At 44.2% G+C, this 25,320-nt stretch overlaps 1 protein-coding gene across 1 annotated transcript in view; it reads left to right on the top strand.

The window, feature by feature from the left end:
• The window catches only part of LOC122796959 (kinesin-like protein KIF13A), a 1,146,649-nt gene that overhangs the window by 284,578 nt on the left and 836,751 nt on the right, over nucleotides 1-25,320 (top strand). Inside the window, exon 4 of the mRNA XM_044065733.1 lies at nucleotides 16,242-16,302. Within this exon, the coding sequence (XP_043921668.1) occupies nucleotides 16,242-16,302 (61 nt within the window). The remainder of the gene's footprint in view (nucleotides 1-16,241; nucleotides 16,303-25,320) is intronic.

Here is a 25,320-nt window from a genome sequence, read left to right as displayed (position 1 = left end):
CATGATTCAGTATCAGGAATTTATGTTAGACCAGTTAACTAAAAAACTGTCCTCGCCTGAACCATTAGACAAAAAGTCTCTTCAGGAAATGGTACATAACATTCAGCAGGTCAGTAATCATTCCTTAAAATGCGGCTATGATGCACTGGAGGCTTCCTTTAGAACAGCTATGACTGGTACAGTGATCAGAAGGCATGCATGGTTAAAAGAGCAGTCCTTACCAGACCATGTAAAATCAAAGCTCCTAGATGCTCCCATGGATAAGCACAATTTGTTTGGCTCACCTGCACAGCAGGTGCTGAAGAAGGTGGAAGAAAGCAAAATCTGTCCAGACAGTCAAGGATTTCTTACAGGTCCAGCCTCCAAGGTTTAGTAGGAACTGGCCTTCCAAGAATTGGTCCTTTCCAGACACCACCAGAGCACAGAGAGGCAGGAATAGGCCAAGAGGCAGGGGTCAATCCAGAGGTGCCTACAGGGGCGTCAGTGGCAGCCTAACAACCAGCGGTACTGCCACAGATCCAGCCACTACCACTTCCACAGGACAATCACAGTGACTTGGCTCTGAGACCGCCTACCAGGGAACAACTAGATGCACCCTTAGGCGGAAAGCTAGCCTTATTTTCAGTAAACTGGCATTACATCACAGAAGACAAATGGATTTTACAGACAATAGACAAAGGTTACAGGTTTCACTTCCATACTCTACCAAGGAAGAGAGGAATGCCAAACCTACCTCCAAATCAAAAGACAAAAGCTCTAGAACAAATAGACAACTTAATAAGGATGAGAGCTATAGAAAAGGTACCGTCTATGGAACAAGGGCAAGGATTTTACTCCAGACTTTTCCTGGTGCCAAGAAAAGAAAACCAATGGAGACCTATTCTAGACCTGTCCGCTCTGAACACATATCTCATTGTTCCAAAATTCAAGATGCTGACCCTACAGCAGCTTCTTCCCATGCTGGGCAAGGAGTCTTGGCTGGTAACTCTAGATCTCAAGGAGGCATACTTGCACGTCCCCATACGACAAAATTGCAGAAGATACCTCAGATTTCTTGCAGGATCAGAGCATGATCAATTCTCAGCATTGCCCTTTGGCTTATCTACTGCGCCCAGAGTATTCACGAAATGCCTGGCATCAGTAATTGCTCATTGCAGGCTTCAGGGGATTCAAATTTACCCTTACCTGGACGACTGCCTGTTACAAGCGGACAACAAAAACAAATTTGCAAAAGATTTGAAAAAGGTCATTCATCTGCTACAAGCCCTGGGATACACAGTCAATATAAAAAAGTCAAGGCTGATACCATCCCAGAGGATAACTTTCTTGGGTGCAGAACTGGACACATCAAATCAAATGGCATCCCTCACAGCAGAAAAGCAGAAGCACCTTCCTCTTTATTTCATGGCATTAACAACGCAGAACCAGCTAACAGCAAGGAAAGTCCTGCAAGCCCTGGGTTACATGGCATCCTGCATAATATTGATTCCACATGCCAGACTACATATGAGGAAGTTGCAATGGTACCTAAGGAATTTATGGTCTCAGCACAAGCACAGCCTAGAAACCCAAATTCCAATAATTCCATGCCTGAAGCAAGAATTGCAATGGTGGGCTCAGGCCTGTCAATTGAACAAAGGACTGCCCTTCCACAGCCCTCAACCAAGCCAGACTATCACCACGGACGCCTCAGACCTCGGTTGGGGGCACACATGCTGGACAAGTGCATACAAGGCTTATGGACTCAAGACCAGCTGAACCTACACATAAATCAAAAGGAGATGCTGGCAGTAAAACTGGCAATTCAGACATTCAGACCGTTTCTTCAACAGGGTCAATTGCTGATAAGGACGGACAACACCACAGTTATGTGGTACATCAACAAACAGGGAGGCACACATTCATACCCTCTATGCCGGATGGCAATGGACCTCTGGAATGTGGCCCTGAGCTTCAACATTCAGCTCCAGGCAATATTTGTACCAGGAAAAGAAAATATACTAGCAGACATCCTAAGCAGAACTACCACGGATGCCCACGAATGGATGCTGCATCCAGACATCTTCAAATCCATTACAAGGAAATGGGGACTACCAGAAATAGAATTATTCGCATCCCCACACAACCACCAATTGAAAAAATTCTGCACAAGGACATACCACCCACTTGCTTGGAAGGTGGACTCCCTATCTTTCAGTTGGGAAAACCTGACAGCATATGCATTCCCACCTCTTCCTTTGATGCACAAGGTGCTATTGAAGATCAAAGAAGACTGCCCAAGGATCATCCTGATAGCTCCAGACTGGCCGAGGCAGCATTGGTACCCATTACTGAGGAGTATGTCTCGGGAACAAATATGGCCTCTGCCCCTAGTTCCCTTATTGCTAACACAGAACAACTTCAAAACCCTGCATCCAAACTTGAAAACGTTGCAGCTAGCTGCCTGGAACATTGCATAAGACAAAATAACCCAGATTTATCTCAAAGGGTTAAAGACATTATCTTGGAGGCTCGCAGACCCTCAACAAGGAAAACTTATTCAGCAAAATGGAAAAGATATCTCATTTGGAGTGCAGCAAAAGGAGAAAATGTGTCACTGGTAAACATAGCTAACATCCTGGAATACTTGGCAGAACTTTTCCACAATGGCCTGTCCTATTCTTCCATTAAGATTCATGCATCAGCTATTTCAGCAGAATACATGGACCCTCCAGTCTTCTCTCATCCTTTACTCAGGCAATTTCTGAGAGGAATTAAAAATGTAAAGCCACCAAGGAAGCCACCATTGCCCGCATGGGACTTGAACTTTGTGCTGGAAAAGTTGACACTCCCTCCTTTTGAACCAGCAGCAACAGCAGAATTACAGTACTTATCATGGAAAACTGCTTTCCTGCTTGCAATCACTTCAGCAAGAAGGGTTTCTGAATTACAGGCATTAATGGCAGTACAGCCCTTCCTTATCTTCCATCAAGATAGTGTCCATGAGAACTAATCCTACTTTTATGCCAAAGGTGGTCTCCAGGGTATCTCTAAACCAAGCTATCCACCTACCTACATTCTTCCCCAACCCACAGAACAGGGGAGAAAGATTATTACATACCTTGGATGTACATAGGCAATTGCGCTACTACCTGGACAGAACCAAGAGCAATAGAAAAACTGACCAGCTACTGGTAGCATATGCAACAGGAATGGAAGGAAAAGCAATTTCAAAACAGACAATCTCAAAGTGGATAGGAAATTGCATTAGATTTTGTTACTCTTACCATGGAAAGACAACTCCAGAAAACATCAGACCTCACTCCACAAGGGCTACAGCCACTACTACAGCTTTTTTACGAGGAGTGGCTACCAAAGACATTTTAGAGGCTGCTACTTGGAGCTCCATGCATACATTTGCCAAGCATTATAATCTACCCTTATACTCCAGATCCCGAGCAGGTTTTGCCACTGCTGTTTTGCAAGGGATCTTAACTACACCATAATCTTATTAGTACCTCCTCCCCCAGTTTGGCTATGGTATTCTACCCATTTGTTAGGACTGCAGATGCATCCTTGAAGGACATAGTACAGTTTTGTACCTACCATAAATGTAGATGTCCGAGAGGTATAGGTTCATAGGTTCATAGGTTCATACTAGGCTATCTGCCCAAGGGCATTTATAAGCCTAGCCCATAGTTATGTGGCTTTCGCCACCTCTTTAGTTTGAATAAAAACTATGCCTATCATTTTGCTGTGCCTCTGTCAAGCAGTGACACTGAAGTAATCCCTGGGGTATATCTGCAATCTCCCATCCATTGGTCAAGATTCCTCTTGAACAAGGCCAGAGAGGTGCTCTGCCTCACATGTACCGGGATTTTGTTCCACAGCATAGGGAGTCTCTGGGTGATGAATCTGTCCCTCCAGCACGTTCTATTTATAACCGTGTCAAGGTTCAAGTCTCCCGCCCTTGTGGTTCTGAGGGATCTAGATTTTTTGAGGTGAAGCATATTCATCAAATCTGGGTTTGACATGGCCTTATATGTCAGTCACAGGTCACCTCTGAGCAAGCGGTATGAGACTGAATAGAGCTGGAGTTCTTTCAGTCGGGCAGCATAAGACATATTTTTGAGATCCTTTATCCTTTTGGTGAGGAACTTTTGGGGCCTTTCAAGCTGCAGCAGGTGTCTGGTCAGATACATTCCGAACGGGGCATTGTACTCAATTATAGGTCTAATGAGTGATGAGTACAGGGGGGACGATGACCTCCCTTGATCTAGATGTGAATCCCTTCATGATCAGGTGGGTGATATAGAAGGTTTTCCTAACTACTTTAGCAACATGAGTGTCAAACGAAAGGCTACTGTCAACCTGGGTCCCCAGATCTCTGATTACTTTTTCTATGCTCAGTGGATTGCCACCTATATGGTAGCTAGGGGTAACCTTGTTTTTCCCGAAGGGTATGACTATGCATTTTTTGGCGTTTAACTTCAGGCCATGGCTCTGGCACCAGTTATCCGTTTCTGTGAGGCCCTTCTGGAGGATATCTGTGTCAGATGTGTTTTCGACTATGGCGCTCAGTTTGCAGTCATCTGCAAACTTTGTCAGCCATAACCCTCCTGTGTTTGCTTGTACTTCAGAAAAGTAGATGCCGAACAAGAGTGGACCCAGGACTGAGCCCTGTGGGACACCACTTGTGACAGGCTTTGAGTCTGACATGGCTCCAGCAACTCTGACCCTGTGGGTTCTGTCACTTAGCCAGTTTGCAACCCATCTTGTGATGTATGGGTTTACATTCAAGCTGATGAGTTTTTCGATGATACCTGAGTGGGGTATTGTGTCCAAGGCCTTTGCCAGGTCGAGGTAGGCTGTATGGACTGCCTTTCCCTCATCAATCGCCTTGGTGACTGTCTCAAAAAAGTCAACCAAGTTTAAGAGGCAGGATCTTCCTTTGACAAAGCCAAACTGGGTTGGATCCAAAGTCTGCAAGTTCCCTATGTCTTTATTTATGAGTTCCATTATGATCCTCTCCATGGCTTTGCAGATAAGGCTTGTCAAGCTAATGGGCGGTAATTTCCAGGGTCTGTGGAGGCACCGCCCTTATGAAGTGGGACCACAGTCGCCGTGCGCCACTCCTTGGGTACGTATCCTGAGGTGAGGCTAAGATTAAACAGCTGTCCTAACTGTGGGTTTAATTCCTCGTTGAGTTCATGAAGCACACAGCCGGGGACACCATCCGGTCCCATGGATGCTGTGTTGTTTGCCTTAGTGAGGGCAGTTCTCACCTGGGCGTTGGAGATGTTTGGGGGGCTACAATCCTCTGGAATAGACATCTCTCCTTTTGGGGGGGAGAAGTTTGCACTGAACCTGTCAGCCAGTATGTTGGCAATGTGTGTAGGTTCAGTAATTTTCACATCATTTTGAACTAATTCTGAGCATATCTGGGAGTTTCCTCCTAGGTTTCTAACATAGCTAAAGAAGGCCTTATGATTCTCTTTAGAGTCCTTGGCGATTTTTCTCTCAAAATTTGCCTTGGATGATTTTATGAGAGCTCCAAGTTTTTTACTTATAATGATCAAAGGTGTCTTACCTTTCAAGGATTTTGCTCTATCTTGTAGTAGCTTCCTCCTTTTGTTGTAGAGCTTGTTTATGGCTGGGGTCCACCAGACTGGACGCTTGCCTTTGGTACAGAGAGTCTTAGTTTTGTTTGGGATTGCCTGATCCATGCAGTCCTGTAGGTGCTGGTAGAAGGCATTTGTAAGTGATTCAGCGGTTTGAGTAATGTTTACCACTGGCTCAGGGGCCTTAAAGGAGACCACACTAGTTTTTAGAAGTGTGAAATCGGCTTTTGAGAAGTTTTTCACTGTGGTCTTTTTTGTTTCAGGTGGGGGCGGGATGAGGACCTCCAGCGAGATTAGTTTATGATCTGATCTCACCAGTGAGGGGTATACTTCCAGTGTTGAACATTTTGATCCCATGTTCGTGATGATGAGATCAAGTATGTTTTCTCCTCTTGTGGGGATGGTGACTAGTTGTTCCATGGCATTTGAGTTTATGAACTCCAGGAATCTTTTGAGTGTTCGGGCTTGAGTAGTGTTCCCAGTCTATATTAGGGTAGTTGAAGTCACCTAGTATGATGGTGTTTGGAGATACATTTATCCCCTCCAATGTTTTCAGGAAGGCCATGTGAGGTTCCTGAGTTTGAGAGGGTGGCCTGTAACATGCTACAAATTGCAGAGCAGTCTTGCCTATGGTTAATTGCACCTGGATGGTCTCCGATGCATCGTGCGTTGCCACCAACCTTGAGGTGTGGGTGTCCTTTATGAATATGGACAGCCGCCCTGCTTTCTTGGTGTTGTGCGGATTTTGGGGCGGGCATGATATGAGGTGAAACCTGTTAGTGCTGGGGTGCTCTCAGGAGCCTTGAACCAGGTTTCTGTCACAGCACAGACATCTATGTTCTCCATATTGAGAAGGGCCTCGAGTGCGTGCATCTTGAGATTGAGACTTCTGGCATTGAGCAGCATTACCCTTAGTTTTTTCCTTGTGGTGTTCTAGGGTGGTAGGTTTAGAATTTGAGCCTTGCCTAAAAAAGGCACTATGGGGGTGGCAAGAGCCTTTGCCAATATCCGGAAGCCCAGGGGTGACAGGTGCAAGCCGTCCCTTGAAGCAGCGTGGCTTGTCCAGCATGTCATCCCAGGCAGACAGACATTGGATCCCCTTTGAATGACACCAGAATTTAAGCCAATTATTAAAGCTGATCATCTTATCACTGTATTGTGGCATCATTCTAGGTGAAGGTAGGATACTGCTCAAGGTCAGGGTCATACCTGCCTGGGCTACATAATCAGAGAGCTCCTCGATGTCCCTTTTCATGTAGTCCAAGGAGGTGCGTCTCAGGTCGTTGACACCAGCGTGGACAATGACTGAGTCGTACTTGTACCTGCTGTTGAGAGACCTGAGTGCTTGCGTTATGTGGCGGATTCTAGCGCCCGACAGGCAGCTTACTGTGACCTTCTCTTTACTCAGTCTGGTGGCGGGACGTCAGTGTGTCTGACTATGGAATCACCAATGACAAGTGTGTCTGGCATTTTGTTTGGCCTTAAGGGCTGTGACTGTTTGACACTCTGACTGTGTGGTCTATGTGTTGCATGTGTTGGGTCGTGAGGTGGTAGTTGTTTGGGTGTCTGCTTTGGTGGCCTCTGCTGTTTTGGTAAATTTTTGATCAGAGCCTCCAGTATGTCTTTGTGTGAGTATGTGTATGATTTGAAGTTGTGATGGTACCATGTGTGACTGGGTATGTATTGTGTGTGGTTACCTTCTCCTCCTGTCTGGTCTTGCCAGTCCTATGTTGAGAGAGCTCAGCCTCCAGTTTGGCCGTATAGTTGCATCTCTCGCATGTATTTGTGTTTTGTGGGAGAAGGAGAGGATTGTCTGTGTACATGAGGCAGTTGTAACATTGCCTCAATATTCCCAGGTTCACCAGTTGAGCTGGAGAGGACACTAGCAACTGATCCCTCGACATACTAGAAGTAGTAGATAAAGAGACTTTCAAAGGACTCCGGGGGAAGTGGGTTTTAGGCTGGTGGGGTACTATCTATAATAAGAGTGCTTTATCAAGGTGCAAGTACTGTAGGAGTAAGTGCTAGGCTTTACAGATAGAGAATAGTCTACTTGGGAATCAAGTAGAGATGAACTTTTCAGTTATAGGATATGCTGGTTAGATCAGCAGTACAGCTCGAGGAAGATAGTTTTAAGGGATGCATCTGCAGTCAGGATTACCCTCCCTCCTTCCCCTCTGTGGTACTCCTAGGGTATTTGCCCATCTTGTAGCTAGCTTGGGGAATCTATTATGGTGTATTTGTTTGTATATATGTATATACATGCTTATTTTTATTTTTCTCTCTGTTATTTGGAAACTTTTACATTTATCCAAATTTAGCCTTCCTAGAGGGCACCTGGCATCTGGGGCAAGAAACACTGAGGAAAATGGCGTCGGCTGATGCCTTTATACCCGCTGAACTGCAGCTATGACGTCGGGTGAAGTGCGACATCAGCCGAGGCCAGACCCAGACTTTGGAATCCGGCCGACCGAAGGGCTGCCTGACGCAGGACAACCCATTTGTTAGGACTGCAGATGCATACCTCTCGGACATCTACATTTATGGTAGGTACAAAACTGTACTTTTCTTTTATTTCTTTTACAGTATGCAGTACTTGAAATGTGGTTGGTTTAGACTTTTTAATTTCCATTTTCTTTACTTTTGTCTCGAAGTAAAGCTATAGAATAGCAAGAACTGTCTGAAAATGAAAGTCAGATGTCTAGAGAAAGCATTGAAAAAACTAGACAGATGTCCTTCAAGGATGCATCTGCAGTCCTAACATATGGGTTGTCCTGCCTCGGGCAGCCCCTCGGTCGGCCGGATTCCAAAGTCTGGGTCTGACCTCGGCTGATGTCGCACTTCACCCGACGTCATAGCTGCTGTTTATTGGGTATAAAGGCATCAGCCGACGCCATTTTCCTCAGTCTTTCATGCCGTGCGGTGCCCGAAGCAGAAGCTGTTCACAAGTGCCAGTCGGTCAGATCCAGAGATTTCTACTACCGAAGACTTCTAAAAAGCTAAGTACCCCGTTGGGGACTCTTCTTGCCTCAGCCGATGTCAGACAAAGTAAATAATTGTTTAACTTGTGGGAAACAAATACCTCATAAGGATTTCCACTCTTACTGCCTTCCTTGCTTAGGCCCAGACCACGACGTATCAGCTTGTCTAGCCTGCGCTTCCTTCAACCGACGGACACTTAGACGTCGGTCGGAGTTTGCAGAGGAGTTTTTTGGTCCCGCTTTTGCATACAAAATGCCGTCGGAGACTCCGACTACTCAATTAGCTAAAAAGCGCAAGGAAAAGGACTGTCATTCGCGGCCCGCGGTTTCGCCTGAAACCACGGTTAGGCCAACCGCGAATGTCTCGCCCCCGGTTCTTCCTTCGGCTGAAAGCATGCTTCCGATAGCCGAGGCCTTCCAGAGCATGGCTGAATCTGCTACTGAATTTACTGCTACAGAAGCAGGCACCCAGGATTTATCAGACACTATTCCTTTAGACATAACTACCCCTGCACGTGGGGCTGCTAGACCCCCTGCTTCCATGTCTATCAAGGCTTTTGCCAGGGTTAAGGCAGCTAAATCTTCTAAGGCCTTGCCTGCCAAAACACCTTCACATAGGCCTACCTCTAGTTCCCAAATACTCAGCCTGGCTGAGGATCTCATCTCTTTGATCAGAGGAGCCCAACCTCACCCAGATAGGGCCTCTCAGCCCCCTCCAGACAAGAGGCCTAGGGCTGAACCCCCGGAACCTGTCTCTACAGATTATTCCTCGGATGACTCAGACCTTTCAGACCCTCACGAAGGCCCATATTCTCCTTATGAGGATTCTGATGCAGAAGACTCCATTCCTTCTGCTTCTCCTCCTGAAGAATTTTCCTTTGGGGAAACCTTGCATGCTATGAGGGAACACTTCCAATGGCAGGGCCAGGATTTTTCAGATTCAAGGAAAAGGCTAAGGACTTTTTTACACTTACCACAGCATAGGCCTTTAGCCATTTTGCCAGTACTAACAGTTGTTGATGATGCATATAATGATGCCTGTACTGCTCCTGATTCTCTTCCTCCGGCCCCTGCCAAGCCAGACAGATATTACAGGGTCCCGGACACACACTACCATTTGTATAAGACTCCTGTTGCAGACCCTGAAACCATTTCACAGGGCCCTAAAGGTGTGGCAGCTGCCTCTGCCAAAAACCCTCTTCCCTCTGAAAGGGAATCTAGAGCATTAGAGAGATGGGGTAAAAAGGTTTATACTTCTGCTACTCTTTCGGCCAGGGCCTTGAACTGTCAATTTCACATGATTCAGTACCAGGAATTTTTGTTGTATCAGCTAAATAAAAAAACTATCTTCTCCTGAACCTTTAGACCGCAAGTCCCTTCAGGATTTGGTACATAACTCTCAGCAGGTCAGTAACCATTTCTTAAAATGTGGCTATGATGCACTGGAGGCTTCCTTTAGATCAGCGGTGACTGGAACAGTGATTCGAAGGCATGCCTGGTTAAAAGAACAATCCTTACCAGACCATGTTAAGTCAAAACTCCTAGATGCTCCCATGGAGAAACAAAGTTTGTTTGGCTCCCCTGCACAGGAGGTTCTAAAAAAGGTGGAAGAAAAAGCAAAATCTGTCCAAACAGTCAAGGATTTCTTACAGGTCCAACCTCCGAGGTTTAGCAGAAATTGGCCTTCGAAGTATTGGTCCTTTCCAGACAACTCCAGAGCGCAGAGAGGCAGAAATAGACGCCCAAGAGGCAGAGGTCAATCTAGGGGTGCCTACAGGGGACGTCAGTGGCAACCTACCAACCAGAGAAGTACTGCCACAGAATCAACTACAACCACTTCTACAGGACAGACACAATGACTTGGCTCTAGTTCCGCCTACCAGGGAACAACTGGAAGCACCCTTGGGCGGAAAACTAGCCTTATTCCCCGACAACTGGCATTACATTACAGGATACAAATGGACTTTACAAACAATAGACAAGGGCTACAGGTTTCACTTCCATACTCTACCAAAAAAGAGAGGAATGCCAAACCTACCACCAAGCCAAAAAACAGACGCTCTAAGACAAATCAACAACTTACTAAGGATGAGAGCTATAGAAGAGGTGCCACCTATGGAACAAGGCCAAGGATTTTACTCCAGGCTTTTCCTTGTACCAAGAAAAGAAAATCAATGGAGACCTATTTTAGATTTGTCCGCACTGAACACATACCTCATTGTTCCAAAATTCAAAATGCTGACCCTCCAGCAACTTCTTCCCATGCTGGGCAAGGAGTCTTGGCTGGTGACTCTAGATCTCAAGGAGGCATACCTGCATGTCCCTATATGACCAGATTGCAGAAGACACCTCAGATTTCTTGCAGGATCAGAGCATTATCAATTCTCAGCATTGCCTTTTGGCTTATCTACTGCGCCCAGAGTATTCACGAAATGCCTGGCATCAGTAATTGCTCATTGCAGACTTCAGGGAATTCAGATTTACCCATACCTGGACGACTGCCTAATACAAGCGGACAACAAGGCAAAGTTAACAAAAGATTTGGCAAATGTCATACAACTGTTGCAAGCCTTGGGATACACAGTCATCATACAAAAGTCAAGACTAGTACCATCCCAAAGGATAACATTCTTGGGTGCAGAATTAGACACATCAACTCAGATGGCTTTTCTCACAGAAGAAAAACAAAAGCAACTACCAGTCTACTTCATGACATTAACAACACAAACTCCGCTTACTGCAAGGAAAGTCCTGCAAGCCCTGGGCTACATGGCATCCTGCATAATATTGGTTCCGCATGCCAAGCTGAATATGAGAAAGCTACAATGGTATCTAAGGAATGTATGGTCTCAACACAAGCACAGTCTAGAAGCCCAGATTCCAATAATTCCATGCCTGAAGCAGGAATTCCTGTGGTGGGCTCAGGCCTGTCAGTTGAACAGAGGCTTGCCTTTCCACAAACCACAGCCAAGCCAGACCATCACCACGGACGCCTCAGACCTAGGATGGGGGCACACATGGTGGACAAGTGTATACAAGGCCTATGGACCCAAGACCAGCTGAATCTACACATAAATCTAAAGGAGATGCTGGCAGTGAAACATGCGATCCAGGCATTCAGACCACTCCTTCAACAGGGTCATCTGCTGATAAGGACGGACAATACCACAGTCATGTGGTACATCAACAAACAGGGAGGTACACATTCATATCCTCTATGCCGGATGGCAATGAACCTGTGGAATGTGGCCCTGAACCTCAACATTCAACTTCAAGCCAGATTTGTACCAGGAAAAGAAAATTCTCTGGCAGACACCTTAAGCAGAACTACCACAGACGCTCATGAATGGATGCTGCATCCAGATATCTTCAAAGCCATAACAAAGAAATGGGGACTACCACAGATAGACCTGTTTGCCTCCCCACACAATCACCAATTGAAGAAATTCTGCACAAGGGCATACCACCCACTTGCTTGGAGGGTGGACTCCCTTTCCTTCAGCTGGAAAAACCTGACAGCATATGCATTTCCACCTCTTCCCTTGATGTACAAAGTTCTACTGAAGATCAGAGAGGATCAGCCAAGGGTAATTCTGATAGCTCCAGACTGGCCGAGGCAACATTGGTACCCGCTACTGAGAAGCACGTCTCGGACACACGCATGGCATCTACCTCTATGTCCCTTACTACTAACACAGGACAACTACAAGATCCTACATCCAAACTTGAAAACACTGCAGCTAGCTGCTTGGAATATTGCATAAAACAAAATAACCCAGGCTTATCTCAGAGGGTTAAGGACATTATCCTGGAGGCACGCAGACCCTCCACAAGGAAGACTTATTCAGCCAAGTGGAAAAGATACCTCATTTGGAGTGCAGCAAAGGGAGAAAATGTCTCATTGGCAAACATAGCACACATCCTGGAATATTTAGCATAGCGGTTCCACAATGGCCCGTCTTACTCCTCCATTAAGATTCATGCATCAGCAATTTCAGCAGAATACAACATGGATCCTCCTGTCTTCTCTCATCCTCTACTCAGGCAGTTCTTGAGAGGAATCAAAAATGTAAAGCCTCCAAGGAAACCACCTTTACCTACATGGGATCTCAACTTTGTGCTGGAAAAGTTAACACTTCCCCCTTTTGAACCAGCAGCAACAGCAGAATTACAATTCTTGTCTTGGAAAACTGCTTTCCTGCTAGCAATTACTTCAGCAAGAAGGGTATCTGAGTTACAGCATTAATGGCAGTACAACCCTTCCTTATCTTCCATCAGGACAGAGTCTCTCTGAGAACTAACCCTACCTTTATGCCAAAAGTGGTCTCCAGAGTATCATTGAACCAAGCAATTCATTTACCTACATTCTTCCCCAACCCACAGAACAGGGGGGGGAAGACTGCTACATTATACCTTGGATGTGCGCAGACAATTACGCTACTATCTGGACAGAACTAAGACCAGCAGAAAAACTGACCAGCTTCTGGTAGCATATGCAACAGGAATGCAAGGAAAAGCAATTTCAAAACAGACAATCTCAAAATGGATAGGAAATTGCATTCGATTTTGCTACTCTTTTCATGGAAAGACAACTCCTGATAATGTCAGACCTCATTCCACAAGAGCTACAGCCACCACTACAGCTTTCCTACGAGGAGTGGCTACCAAAGACATTTTAGAAGCTGCTACTTGGAGCTCCGTGCATACATTTGCCAAGCATGACAATCTTCCCTTATACTCTAGATCCTGAGCAGGTTTTGCAACTGCTGTTTTGCAAGGGATCTTAACTACACCATCTTTATCTTAGTGCCTCCTCCCCCAGTTTGGCTATGGTATTCTACCCATATGTTAGGACTGCAGATGCATCCTTGAAGGACATAGTACAGTTTTGTACCTACCATAAATGTAGATGTCCGATAGGTATGCATCTGCAGTTAGGATTACCCACCCTCCTTCCCCTCTGTGGTATTCCTAGGGTATTTACCCCTCTTTTAGCTAGCTGGGGGAATCTATTATGGTGTATTTGTTTGTATATATATGTGTATGTATATATATATATATATATATATATATATATATTTTTTTTTTTATCTTGTTTGCTCTCTACTGTTTGGAATTATTTGCATTTATCCAAATTTAGCCTTACTAGAGGGCACCTGGCATCTGGGGCAAGAAACACTGAGGAAAATGGCGTAGGCTGATGCCTTTATACCCAATAAACAGCAGCTATGACGTCGGGTGAAGTGTGACATCAGCCGAGGCCAGACCCAGACTTTGGAATCCGGCCGACCGAGTGGCTGCCTGAGGCAGGACAACCCATATGTTAGGACTGCAGATGCATACCTATCGGACATCTACATTTATGGTAGGTACAAAACTGTACTATATGTGGACTGGCACTTGATCATATTGCCACAGACTGAAAAAAATGCATTTATTAAAATCTTGCTTTAAATGTATACAGAAAAACTTGTTTGGAAACCTATACTGTGTTTACCAGGGAGTTGAGGGGAATTTTAAAGTGATCTGTGTAACATTAGTCATGATACTACATAGTAAGTGTATAATGTACATTTTTCTAGTTAAAAGCAGGGCACTTCTATGGTGTGTAGTATGTTGTTGTTTGTCTTTCGTCTTTTTCCCGGTAAGGGGTCGCCACAGCGGAACTCCGGTCCGCTAATGATTGGCAGTAGATTTTTATGAAACGCCGAGGTGCCAGCTTGACGCCCAACCTTCAATGAAGGCACGCCCATTTACACACACATGTCTTTCGAACGCTACCCAACAGCGGGGAGGACATGCAGACTCCACACAGAAGACACTCCCAAGCCGAAAATCGAATGGGAGAACCTCTTGCTGTGAGGTAATGCTACCGCTCTACCACCACGGAATGTGTAGTATAATGCTTTAAATTTTAATGAGCTAGCCTGCAACTTAAGACAAAAGAAGCACTGGCTTAGGTAATACTGCTCCCCAGCACTGTGTAGGCACTTCCTTGTTATTGCATCTCCTGCTAAAAATCTTGCAAAACTCCAAACAGTACAATGCAAAACAAAATTTGTCATTTTGTAACTGATATGATCAGAAGTAAGTGTCAGTGCATCAAACTAGCTGATGCAGATTGGTTCCTTGTGGCCCCAAGAGTGAAACTTTTGATTTGTACAGTAATATGCGGGGGGTCCACTGTAGGCCCCCTTGCACATCAGTGAATGTAGTCTTTTTTTAGTAGATGCTTAAGTTATAGCACAGATGTTTCTTTGCAGTATCAGTATATTCTAGCAGTCACTAAAGTGTACATCTTTAGCATTCTCCTTTCTTGGTCCCAAAATCTGGAAATGCTTCTGAATTCATTCAGAGCATTGCCCACATTGCCTTATCAAAAACTCTGTACACAAATTGATAATGTTGATGCATTAGTAGTAGTCTGGTAAATTTATTTCATGTTTGTTTTGACAGCCCATGATCCAGCCAGCTGATTCTGAACTTATGGTGGTGTCTCAATGGTGTCAAATAGTATTGACTATTTTCAGTCACTGTATGAAGCTTCAGTTAATGTTATTTTGAAACATTGTTCTTTATTCCTATTCTTGTTTTTCTGTTCTTACTGTGAAGAGGTTCTGACTGCCCTTGTAGTCCATTTCACCCACCCATGAACTAAACAAATGGGGATGGGAAGAGTTCTCAGCTATGAGCCCTCAAGGTGGCCAGGCTTCATCTTGCTGTGCATTTCCATTGAGAGTGTAATACAATGCAAGGTTGATTTTAGTGTGTGTGTGACTGCAGACTTTCCATCCTGAGAACATGGATTTAGATTTATCTGAAGAATTAAAATCGACTGAAGTCTCTCTACTGGTGAGCATGACAAGGTTTGTGCCACCATATTCTGTGAAGAGAAGTGAATATTTATGTCTTTGTGTTGCTTCATTTACCAGATCTTAGTTGGCACAGTATTGGTTCCAGGTTCCCATCATATTCCCTGGACTGGAATACTTGTGATATCCAGCTTCTCTGCTTTCTGGGACTAGAAGATTTTTTTTTAATCTGATTCAGATTTTTCTTTTAACATGGATGGAGCCTTGAGTTTAACACAGAATGACATAAGATCATTTAGTAGCTCAGACACTGGATGATGAGTGAAGTGGCTTTGCTTGCCCAACCTGAAGGGTGTACGACCCACTGCAGGGCCATGACCTATTAGAGAGAAGCCTATACTGTATGCAGTGTATGAGACGAGACGGACATTTGGATCTACCAAATCATGTTCATGTGATAGCCATCATGGGACCCCAGCAAGAATGTGCACACCCACAGGGGAAAGCATTTCAGGTCCTCACATCTGTAAGTGTGCATGTCAGCCACTGAGGGAATTAGGGGGTAACAAGGAAACAAAACTAATCACCTGAATAACTTCCTGTGGTCAGTTTTTACTTCTCTGGGGAAAAATGTGAATGTAATTTCTGAGAGCGCTGATGGTTGGCAGGCTACAGAGGGTTATAATGTATGTTTAAAAAATGTTTTAATCTCATAGTTACTGCAGATGTAGTACAGTTTAAATTGTGGTTATATGTGATTCTTTTGTTTATACTTTTCTGAATGGCAAATATAGACAGACACAGTCTGTACTTATGGTATATGAAAATCCTTTTTTATTTTCCCCCAGGTGTTTGCGTTTGATTACTGCTTTTGGTCTATGGATGAAACAAACACTACAAAATATGCAGGTGAGACATGTTCTGTTTTGTTGCATTTGGCAGACTGTGTTATACTTTAGTACCCTGGTTGTTCTGCTGTGAATCAGTACCATGGAAATTAATTTAGGAGTAGATACATCATATAAGAAAATAGCCTTTTCAGTCATCCACAGTGTTGAAATATTTCTCTATACAATGAATCACCTGCTGTTATGTTTGCTGAAACACTCTTTGTGAACCATCACCTGTGCATGTAGCTGAGTAGCTTTGTTCATCACAAATTCAAATTGTATCATCCTGGATGGCATGGTTGCAGCATTTTTTAAAGAGGTGATATTACTAATAGAGGAGTAGCATCAGACTTACTGCTTTAATGGTGTTTATTTGGCAAGTATATTTAGTAGTAGTTTTAAAGGCATTCAGCTTAGTCTTTCTGCTAAAACAAGCAAAGCTGTGCTATTGAAATGTTTTTTTGACTGTCTCTTAGGGCTTTGACAGTCCACGCAGCTTTATCTTCTAATACAGAACAGTCAAAAATAGGCGTAAAACACACAGCAGTTTTCATGTTCTGTTTTCCTTCTACTCTTCATTATTTGTACTTCCCACTGACCTGGTAACCTGCAGATTACTCATTCAAAGGAGTTTTATTTTAAACCATCCTTCCTTCCCTTCTTGCAGTAAAAACAATAACACCAACAAGATCACAGTAAAGCCCAAACAAGCTAAAAAGTGAAAATTATTTTTTTGTGCAAATCTAGCATAGCTTGCCCTAATTGTACAATGAGAAAAGTGTTCTCGTGTTACCTTTGTAGCTATCCTTTTCCATCTTTTTCCTCCATGCTAGTTATTTTTTTTTGTATCTTGACCGCTTTTTCTAGAAATCTTGGTGTGGCAGTCCCCTGTCATCATTTATTGCTACTTTAACTGATGTCAACATGGATTGTGCTTCTTTGTTGTCCCCAGAAGAATTACCTCTGTTATCACTGATTAAGGTGCTGGAGTCTATTAATGGGTCATGTCCCCCAAAAAGCCCCACACTATCCCTTCCTTTATTTTTGATTCCCTAGTGTTTTATTAATTGGGGGTTGGAATATCGGTTAAGAGTTTACACAGACAAGACGTAATGGGTTTGATTCTCACCAGTTGAAATTGGCTAGGCTTAAAATGGCCCACAAGGGCGGTTAGCCTAGTACTATTTTATGAATCTATTAGTTGATGAAGAGGATCTTCTGCTTGATGCAACTTTTGATTTGCTTCGTTATATCCTGGGCTCACCTTTCCTGTTGCTGTTTGCCACATTGAATCTGTGGGGAGACCATATGTATTCCCTAGCAGTCACCAGTGCTGTGCAGAATACAGCAAAATAGCATTTGTATGCATCGTGTGATGATGTGCCATAATCCAGGCTCAGTGGGACTGCAGTCCAGAGTTGGCAGACAGTTTTACTTTGACTTTTCTGCTTTGTATTTAAGAGCATGTATTGTATCTGCTTCACCATTCAAGGGAAGCAGACTCTTCCCATTATGGCAGCTTTTTGGAGCACCTGTTTGCATACCTCTCAAAAGTGCTAGAATCAATGTCAAGGGCAAAAAGTAATGTGGAGACAAAGGCCAAAAAATGAGAGAGAGAAATATAGCTCTTAACTTAAAAAGATGTCCTTCAAGAATGCAACTGCAGTCCTGACATATGGGTTGTCCTGCCTCAGGCAGCCCTTCAGTTGGCCGGATTCCAAAGTCTGGGTCCGGCGTCGGCTGATGTCGCCTCCTCCCTGACGTCAGAGCGGCCGGGGTATAAAAGTATCAGCCGACACCATCTTCTTCAGTCTTTCTTGCCGCATGGTGCCCTAAGCAGAAGCAGTTCGCAAGTGCCGGTCGGCCAGCTCCTGTGTTTTCAGATACCGAAGTCATCAAAAAGCCAAGTACCCCATTGGGGAACCTTTTCTTGCCTCAACCGATGTCAGATAAAACTGCAAAAGTTAATAATTGCTTGTCTTGTGGTAAACAAATACCTCATAAGGACTTCCATTCTTATTGCCTTCCCTGCCTCGGCCCAGACCACGATGTCTTGGCCTGTGCTGCCTGTGCTTGCTTCTATAAGCGCACTCTTAGGCGCTGGGCAGAATTTGCTGTAGACTTTTTTGGGGAAAATTACTCCTATATCATGCCGTCGGAACTACCGACAGCACATATTTCCAAAAAACGGAAGGACCGGGACCGACATTCGCGGCACGCGACTTTCACCGACACCACGCTAAAGCCTACCGCGAGTGCATCGGTCTCTTCGGAGGCAGTAATTCAACCACTCCAGGCCGACGACACCACTTTACCGCACACTTCGGTCCCGGAGGCTTCTCCAGTGCCGGTTGTTTATTTTCCTCCTGAAACCGAAGCCCAAGATTTGCCTGACACCATACCGGTGGGCAAAGTTACTCCAGCACGTGGGGCAGCTAGGCCTCCTGTGCCTATGTCCATCAAGGCCTACACACATGCTAAGGCTGCCAGCCAGGCTAAGTCTCACCCTACTAAATCTTTTTCACAGGGTCCCACTTCGGAAAAACAGATCTTGACTTTAGCTGCAGATCTAATTTCTTTAATCAGGGGCGCTCAGGCTCATCCAAACAGAGGTTCTCAGCCGCCTTCAGACAAAAGACCTAGGGTTGAGCAGGCAGATACCCTTTCCTCAGATGAAGCCTCTGATGAGTCAGGCCATTCAGATTCCCAGGAAGAAACCTTCCCGGCCTACTAGGATTCTGATGCTGATGAATCCATTCCCTCTGCATCTCCTCCTGAGGATATTTCTTTCGGGGAAATTCTCCCCTCCATGAGAGAGCATTTTCAGTGGCAGGGCCAGGATTTTTCCGACTCCAGGAAAACGCTTCGGACCTTCCTTAAGTTACCCCAGCACAGGCCTTCTCTCCCTCCTGCTCCTGTCAAGCCAGACAGGTATTACAGGGTTCCTGAAACTCATAAACATCTCTTTAAGGTCCACTCCGTTGATCTATAAACTATTTCTCAGGGGCCCAAAGGAGTGGCCACTTCCACGGCCAAAAATCCGTTGCCCGCAGACAGGGAATCTAGGTCCCTGGAGAGGTGGGGTAAAAATGTTTATACCTCAACCACCCTTGCCATCAGGGCACTTAACTGTCTTTTTCATATGATTCAGTATCAGGATTTCTTGATGGATGATTTGCAGAAAAAGTTAGCCTCTCCTGAGCCTTTAGATAAAAAGGCCTTGCAGGATTTGGTTCATAATACTCAGCTGGTTAGCAATCATTTTCTTCAGTGTGGTTATGATGCATTGGAAGCTTCATGTAGGACAGCTATGACAGGGGCCGTCATATGTAGACATGCTTGGTTGAAAGAACAGGCATTGCCAGATCATGTTAAAGTAAAGCTTCTAGATGCACCTCTGGAAAAACACAAGTTATTTGGTGATAATGCACAGGGTGTGTTGAAAACTATTGAGGAAAAGGCTAAATCAGTACAAACAGTCAAAGATTTCCTCCAGGTTCAGACGGAATTGGCCTTCGAAGAATTGGTCCTTTCCAGACACTGACAAGTTCCAAAGGGGAAAAAACAGGCGTGCTCGAGGTAGAGGACAATACCGAGGCTCATACAGAGGCCGCCAATGGCAACCTACTAATCAGAGAAGTGGCGCAGGGTCTTCTACTGCTCCACAGGGACAATCACAATGACTTGACTTTGACACCGCCGACCAAGGCTCAGAGAAGCACCTTCAGGCGGAAAATTATCTTTATTTTCAAAAAATTGGCACATTTTTTACAAAGGACAAATGGATTTTGGACATAATAGACAAAGGTTACAGGTTCCACTTCCATACCTTACCAACAAGACAAGGCATGCCAATCCTGCCACAAAATCAAAGGGCAGAGGCACTCATACAAGTTTCAAAGCTGCTGCAAATCGAAGCAATAGAAAAGGTTCCTCCTCAGGAACAAGGCCAGGGATTCTACTCAAGACTGTTCCTTGTTCCAAGAAAAGAAAAGCAATGGAGACCTATACTGGACTTGTCCGCTCTAAACACTTTTCTCATTGTGCCAAGTCAAAATGCTGACGTTACAGCAACTCCTTCCCATGCTGGGCAAGGGGTCTTGGCTGGTTACTCTGGACCTCAAGGAGGCATACCTGCATGTCCCAATCAGACACAGCTGCAGAAGTTACCTCAGATTTCTTGCAGGGCCAGAGCATTATCAATTCTCAGCATTGCTTTTTGGCTTAGCTACTGCGCCCAGAGTATTCTCGAAATGCCTGGCATCAGTAATTGCACATTGCAGACTTCAGGGGATGCAAATATACCCTTACCTGGACGACGGCCTTTTACAAGCAGACAGCAAGCAAGCCTTGATAAGAAACTTGGACTATGTCATTCACTTACTACAGGCTTTGGGATACACAGTCAACATTCAAAAATCAAGACTACTGCCATCCCAACAAATAATTTTTCTAGGAGCCAAACTGGGCACAAACTCACAAATGGCTTTTCTCACAGAAGAAAAACAAGAACAATTACCAGATTACTTCAAAAGCCTAGCAAAGCACACCCAGATGATTGCAAGGAAAATCCTGCAGGCCCTGGGTTTCATGGCATCTTGCATTCTTCTGATCCCACTGGCAAGACTACACATGAGAAAACTACAATGGTACCTAAAAAGTTTATGGTCTCAACACAGCCACAACTTAGAAGCAATAATTCCACTGATTCCATGTCTAGAAAAGGAATTTTTGTGGTGGGCACAAGCAAGCCAGCTAAACAAAGGCATGTTTTTCAACAAATCTCAAGCAAGCCAAACCATTACAACAGACGCCTCAGATCATGGATGGGGGCGCACATCGAGGGCAGATGCATTCAAGGTCAATGGACACCCCGGGAATTACATCTGCACATCAATCAAAAAGAGATGTTGGCAGTGATTCATGCAATCGAGGCCTTCGGAAAATTTCTTCAGCAAGGTCATCTGCTAATAAAGACAGACAACAGCCTGAAACTGAACACACAGTTGCAATCCCAGTTTGTTCCAGGCAAGGACAATGTTCTGGCGGACAGTCTAAGCAGAAACATTATGGATCCGCACGAATGGATGTTGCATCCAGACATTTTTTCACAAATAACTCATGCATGGGGAAGGCCGGACATAGATTTCTTTGCCTCACACCTCAATCATCATCTGAAGAAGTTCTGCTCAAGGACACACCATCCTCAAGCCTGGAGAATGGATGCTCTCTCCTTCAGCTGGAGTTCTCTAACAATCTATGCATTCCCACCTCTACCATTAATGACCAAGGTGTTACTGAAGATCAAAGCAGAACAACCGAAAGGCATTTTCATAGCTCCAGACTGGCCAAGACAGCACTGGTATCCATTACTAAGGAGCATAACTCGCACCAAGCCGTGGCCTCTGCCTCAATGGCCTCTGCTTATAACTCAACACAATTACAGGACTGTTCATCCCTGCAAACATTGCAACTGACAGCTTGGAGGACTCCATGACTTCTCCCCATGTTTTTCTCTCCAAGAAAGTTCAAGAGATCTTACTGGAAGCACGCAGACCTTCCACCAGAAAAGCTTACTCAACCAAATGGAAGAGATTCAATATCTGGAATGCCAACAAGGGTCAGGATGCATCAGTAATGAGCATCCCACAGATACTAGAATACTTGGCAGAAATGCTTCACAATGGCCTTTCATATTCCTCCATAAAAATACACGCTTCAGCAATTTCAGCAAAATACAACTGTGATCCACCTGTGTTTTCACATCCTTTGCTAAGACAGTTTCTAAGAGGGATAAAGAATATCAAACCTCCAAGAAAACCACCAGTGCCTGCATGGGACCTCAACTTCGTCTTGGAAAAATTAACTCTTCTTCCTTTTGAGCCAGCAACATCTTACAGTTTTCCTGTTGGCAATTAATTCAGCAAGAAGAGTCTCTGAGATACAGGCCCTCATGGTAGTACCTCCATTTCTCATTTTCCATCAGGACAGAGTCTCTAAGAACCAATCCTTCATTCATGCCAAAGGTGATATCCAGGGTTTCTCTAAATTCACCTGCCTACATTCTTTCCCAATCCTCAAAATAAAGGAGGGAAGCTTCTGCACACTTTGGACATACAAAGACAATTGCGCTACTACTCGGACAGAACAAAGGCCAACAGAAAGTCTGACCAACTATTTGTGGCTTACGCTGCTGGAGCACAAGGAAAGGCAATTTCCAAACAAACAATTTCAAAATGGATCAGAAACTGCATCAGATTCTGCTACTCTTTCCATGGAAAAGGTGTGCCAGCCAATATCAGGCCACACTCCACCAGAGCTACAGCCACCTCCACAGCCTTTCTAAGAGGGGTGGCTACAAAGGACATTCTAGAAGCTGCTACATGGAGCTCCGTGCATACATTTTCCAACCATTACAACCTGCCTTTATATTCCAGATCCCGAGCAGGCTTTGCTTCTGCAGTCCTGCAGGGCATTTTAGCTACACCATCCTTATCTTAGATCCTACCACCCCCAGTTTGGCTATGGTATTCAACCCATATGTCAGGACTGCAGTTGCATTCTTGAAGGACATAGTACAGTTTTGTACCTACCATAAATGTAGATGTCCGATAGATATGCAACTGCAGTCAGGTTTTCCCTCCCTCCTACCCCTCTTTAATTCTCTTTTTGGGTCCACTCCCCCTTTTTCTAATTAGCTGAGGATATCTGTTATGGTGTATCTGTTTATTACTGTTGTGCATGTCTGGATTTTTTATCCATTCTCTAAATTTAGCCTTCCTTGGAGGGCACCTGGCATCTGGCATCTGGGGCAAGAAACACTGAAGAAGATGGTGTCGGCTGATACTTTTATACCCCGGCCGCTCTGACGTCAGGGAGGAGGCGACATCGGCCGACGCCGGACCTAGACTTTGGAATCCGGCCGACCGAAGGGCTGCCTGAGGCAGGACAACCCATATGTCAGGACTGCAGTTGCATATCTATCGGACATCTACATTTATGGTAGGTACAAAACTGTACTTTGCTGTAACAGGTTTTGTCATTAGTATATGTATTGTCTGAAGGATGTAAAGCCTGAAACTCTGTCAAAATTTAGTGACTGCCAGAAAACCAAAACTTCTATGATGGACAGACCAAAAATGACAAAAATCTGGACATTTCTGCAAAATTCTGAACAGTTGAGATGTATGCCAGTCTTAAACCTGGTTTATCTTCTCAGCCATTCTGTCATAGATTTTCTAGACTCTGCTAACTTGTCTTTGATACAGTGGGGATCTGAATGTGTAGCATTCTAAGGGGAGGAATTACATGGTTTTGGAAGTTTGTTTATACAATATTCAAAGGCTGTAATTTCCTTGTGCATGCTTGCCGTTTTGTACACTTAATGTCTCATGTTTATCTTCCTGCAAGAGTTCTACTGTATCTTCATTCTGAGTAGCACCAGTATTATACTGTAATCAACATTTGAGACTAGGTTATGAATAATGTAGGCAACTCCTGATGTAGTGGGTTAATGACTTTTTAACAGTGTTATCAGTAACACTCATTCATGACCGTATAGGTAGTAATATGCGGTACTGAATACTTAGGAACTTGAACATCCTCTGTCATATATAGCTTCCAGCTGAATTGCAGTCCATCTTTGTTTGCACATCATTCAGTGGGGATAACATTGAGGGTGGTACAGTTTTAGTCCTGTGTCATTTTTTTTTTGGTGGTGGGGTCTGGGCTGCTGGTACAAAAGAATAATTGCAGAGCCTTCTTGTAGATTTTCATTCTACTAATATCGCACAAATTGTCTTTCCTGCCACTCTTTCCCTTTATGCAAGGGGTTTCACAGAACAGCAAGACTGTGTACCGGACCATATCAATGGGTCTGCTAAAACCAAATATATCCTTGTTTGTGTTGTGAAGTTAAGCCTTGGAAGTGTGCAGTCTTTGTGGGTCTGATTCAGAGATTGTTGTAACAGAACACCATTTAATAGTTTGGACAGTTCCTTTGCATCTCCTCATATTCAGAGTGCTACAGGTCAGTTTGTGTGTGCAGAAGAGAAAAATTGACTACCCTAGCATGATGCGTGATGAACAGAAATGAAGGCAGTTTTTTTTTTAATTAGTTTTTAATATTTTTGATCTTGTAGTCATTAAACGAGGATTGTTTGCCTGGGTTGGCAAAAATTTTAAACTAACTAAAGCAACATCCTAAACTCTTGCACTTGTTTGGATAAACATGATATAAATGTAATACTAAGGTTAGGCTTTCTTTTCCCTGCTGACCATTAGAACTTCTCTTGGTCAGTTACTCATTCGATGTCCATCATGTGATCACTGCTGCAGCAGACTTCACAATTTGGGTTCTTTTCTAGGATAAAACAGCCAGAGAGCTTCCAAAGCTTATGGGTACCTTACTAAACCATTACCAACTCTGGGAGTGAAGAAAAACAACAGTTTGTGCCATGTCCTTCAGAGCTTTCCTACCACCAAAGAGCAATCCTTTTGCAGGCTTTCCAGGATTGACAGTTGGCTAACAGTTTTTCCCTTGCGTTACAGATAAGTTCTCTTTGGAAGAAGAAACTCCACATTCTATTTTTCTTATAGAAACTTAACTTTATATGAAATAACTTTTTTGCACCAGAAAAAAGTGTTTTATTGACTTTCGTGACTTTTAATCACTTTTACTGTGAAGTGCAACTTTTTACTTTTGTGGAAAATAAACTAAGTTTTTCTTTGTTTTTCTTATGTAAAACTTGTGTTAATTTGCTTTTGAGACTGGGTTAAGTTCTTTTCACTGTGTTTTGGTGGAAAAATTTGCTTTTCCAATGCTTATATTTTTCACTGACTGCTGCTGTCAGTCTTGCGCAGGTTTCAAGCATCTTTTTCTGCTTCACCTTGGAGCACTTACAAGTCCCATGGTTCTTCCTTCTTCCAGTCACAAAAATTACAGTTCCAAGCAGCCTTTGCCTCTTGAGCTGGCTACCAGTTTGCCCTAGCCACAGATGTGCAACTCTGCTGTGGCCATTTCTGATTCCTGAAAATA

Source organism: Protopterus annectens, chromosome 3.part0, assembly GCF_019279795.1.
Source record: "Protopterus annectens isolate FY-2018-M chromosome 3.part0, PAN1.0, whole genome shotgun sequence".
Classification (NCBI taxonomy): domain Eukaryota; kingdom Metazoa; phylum Chordata; order Ceratodontiformes; family Protopteridae; genus Protopterus; species Protopterus annectens.
The sequence above is the reverse complement of the archived record's forward strand: the minus strand, read 5'-3'. Positions and strand labels throughout refer to the sequence as shown.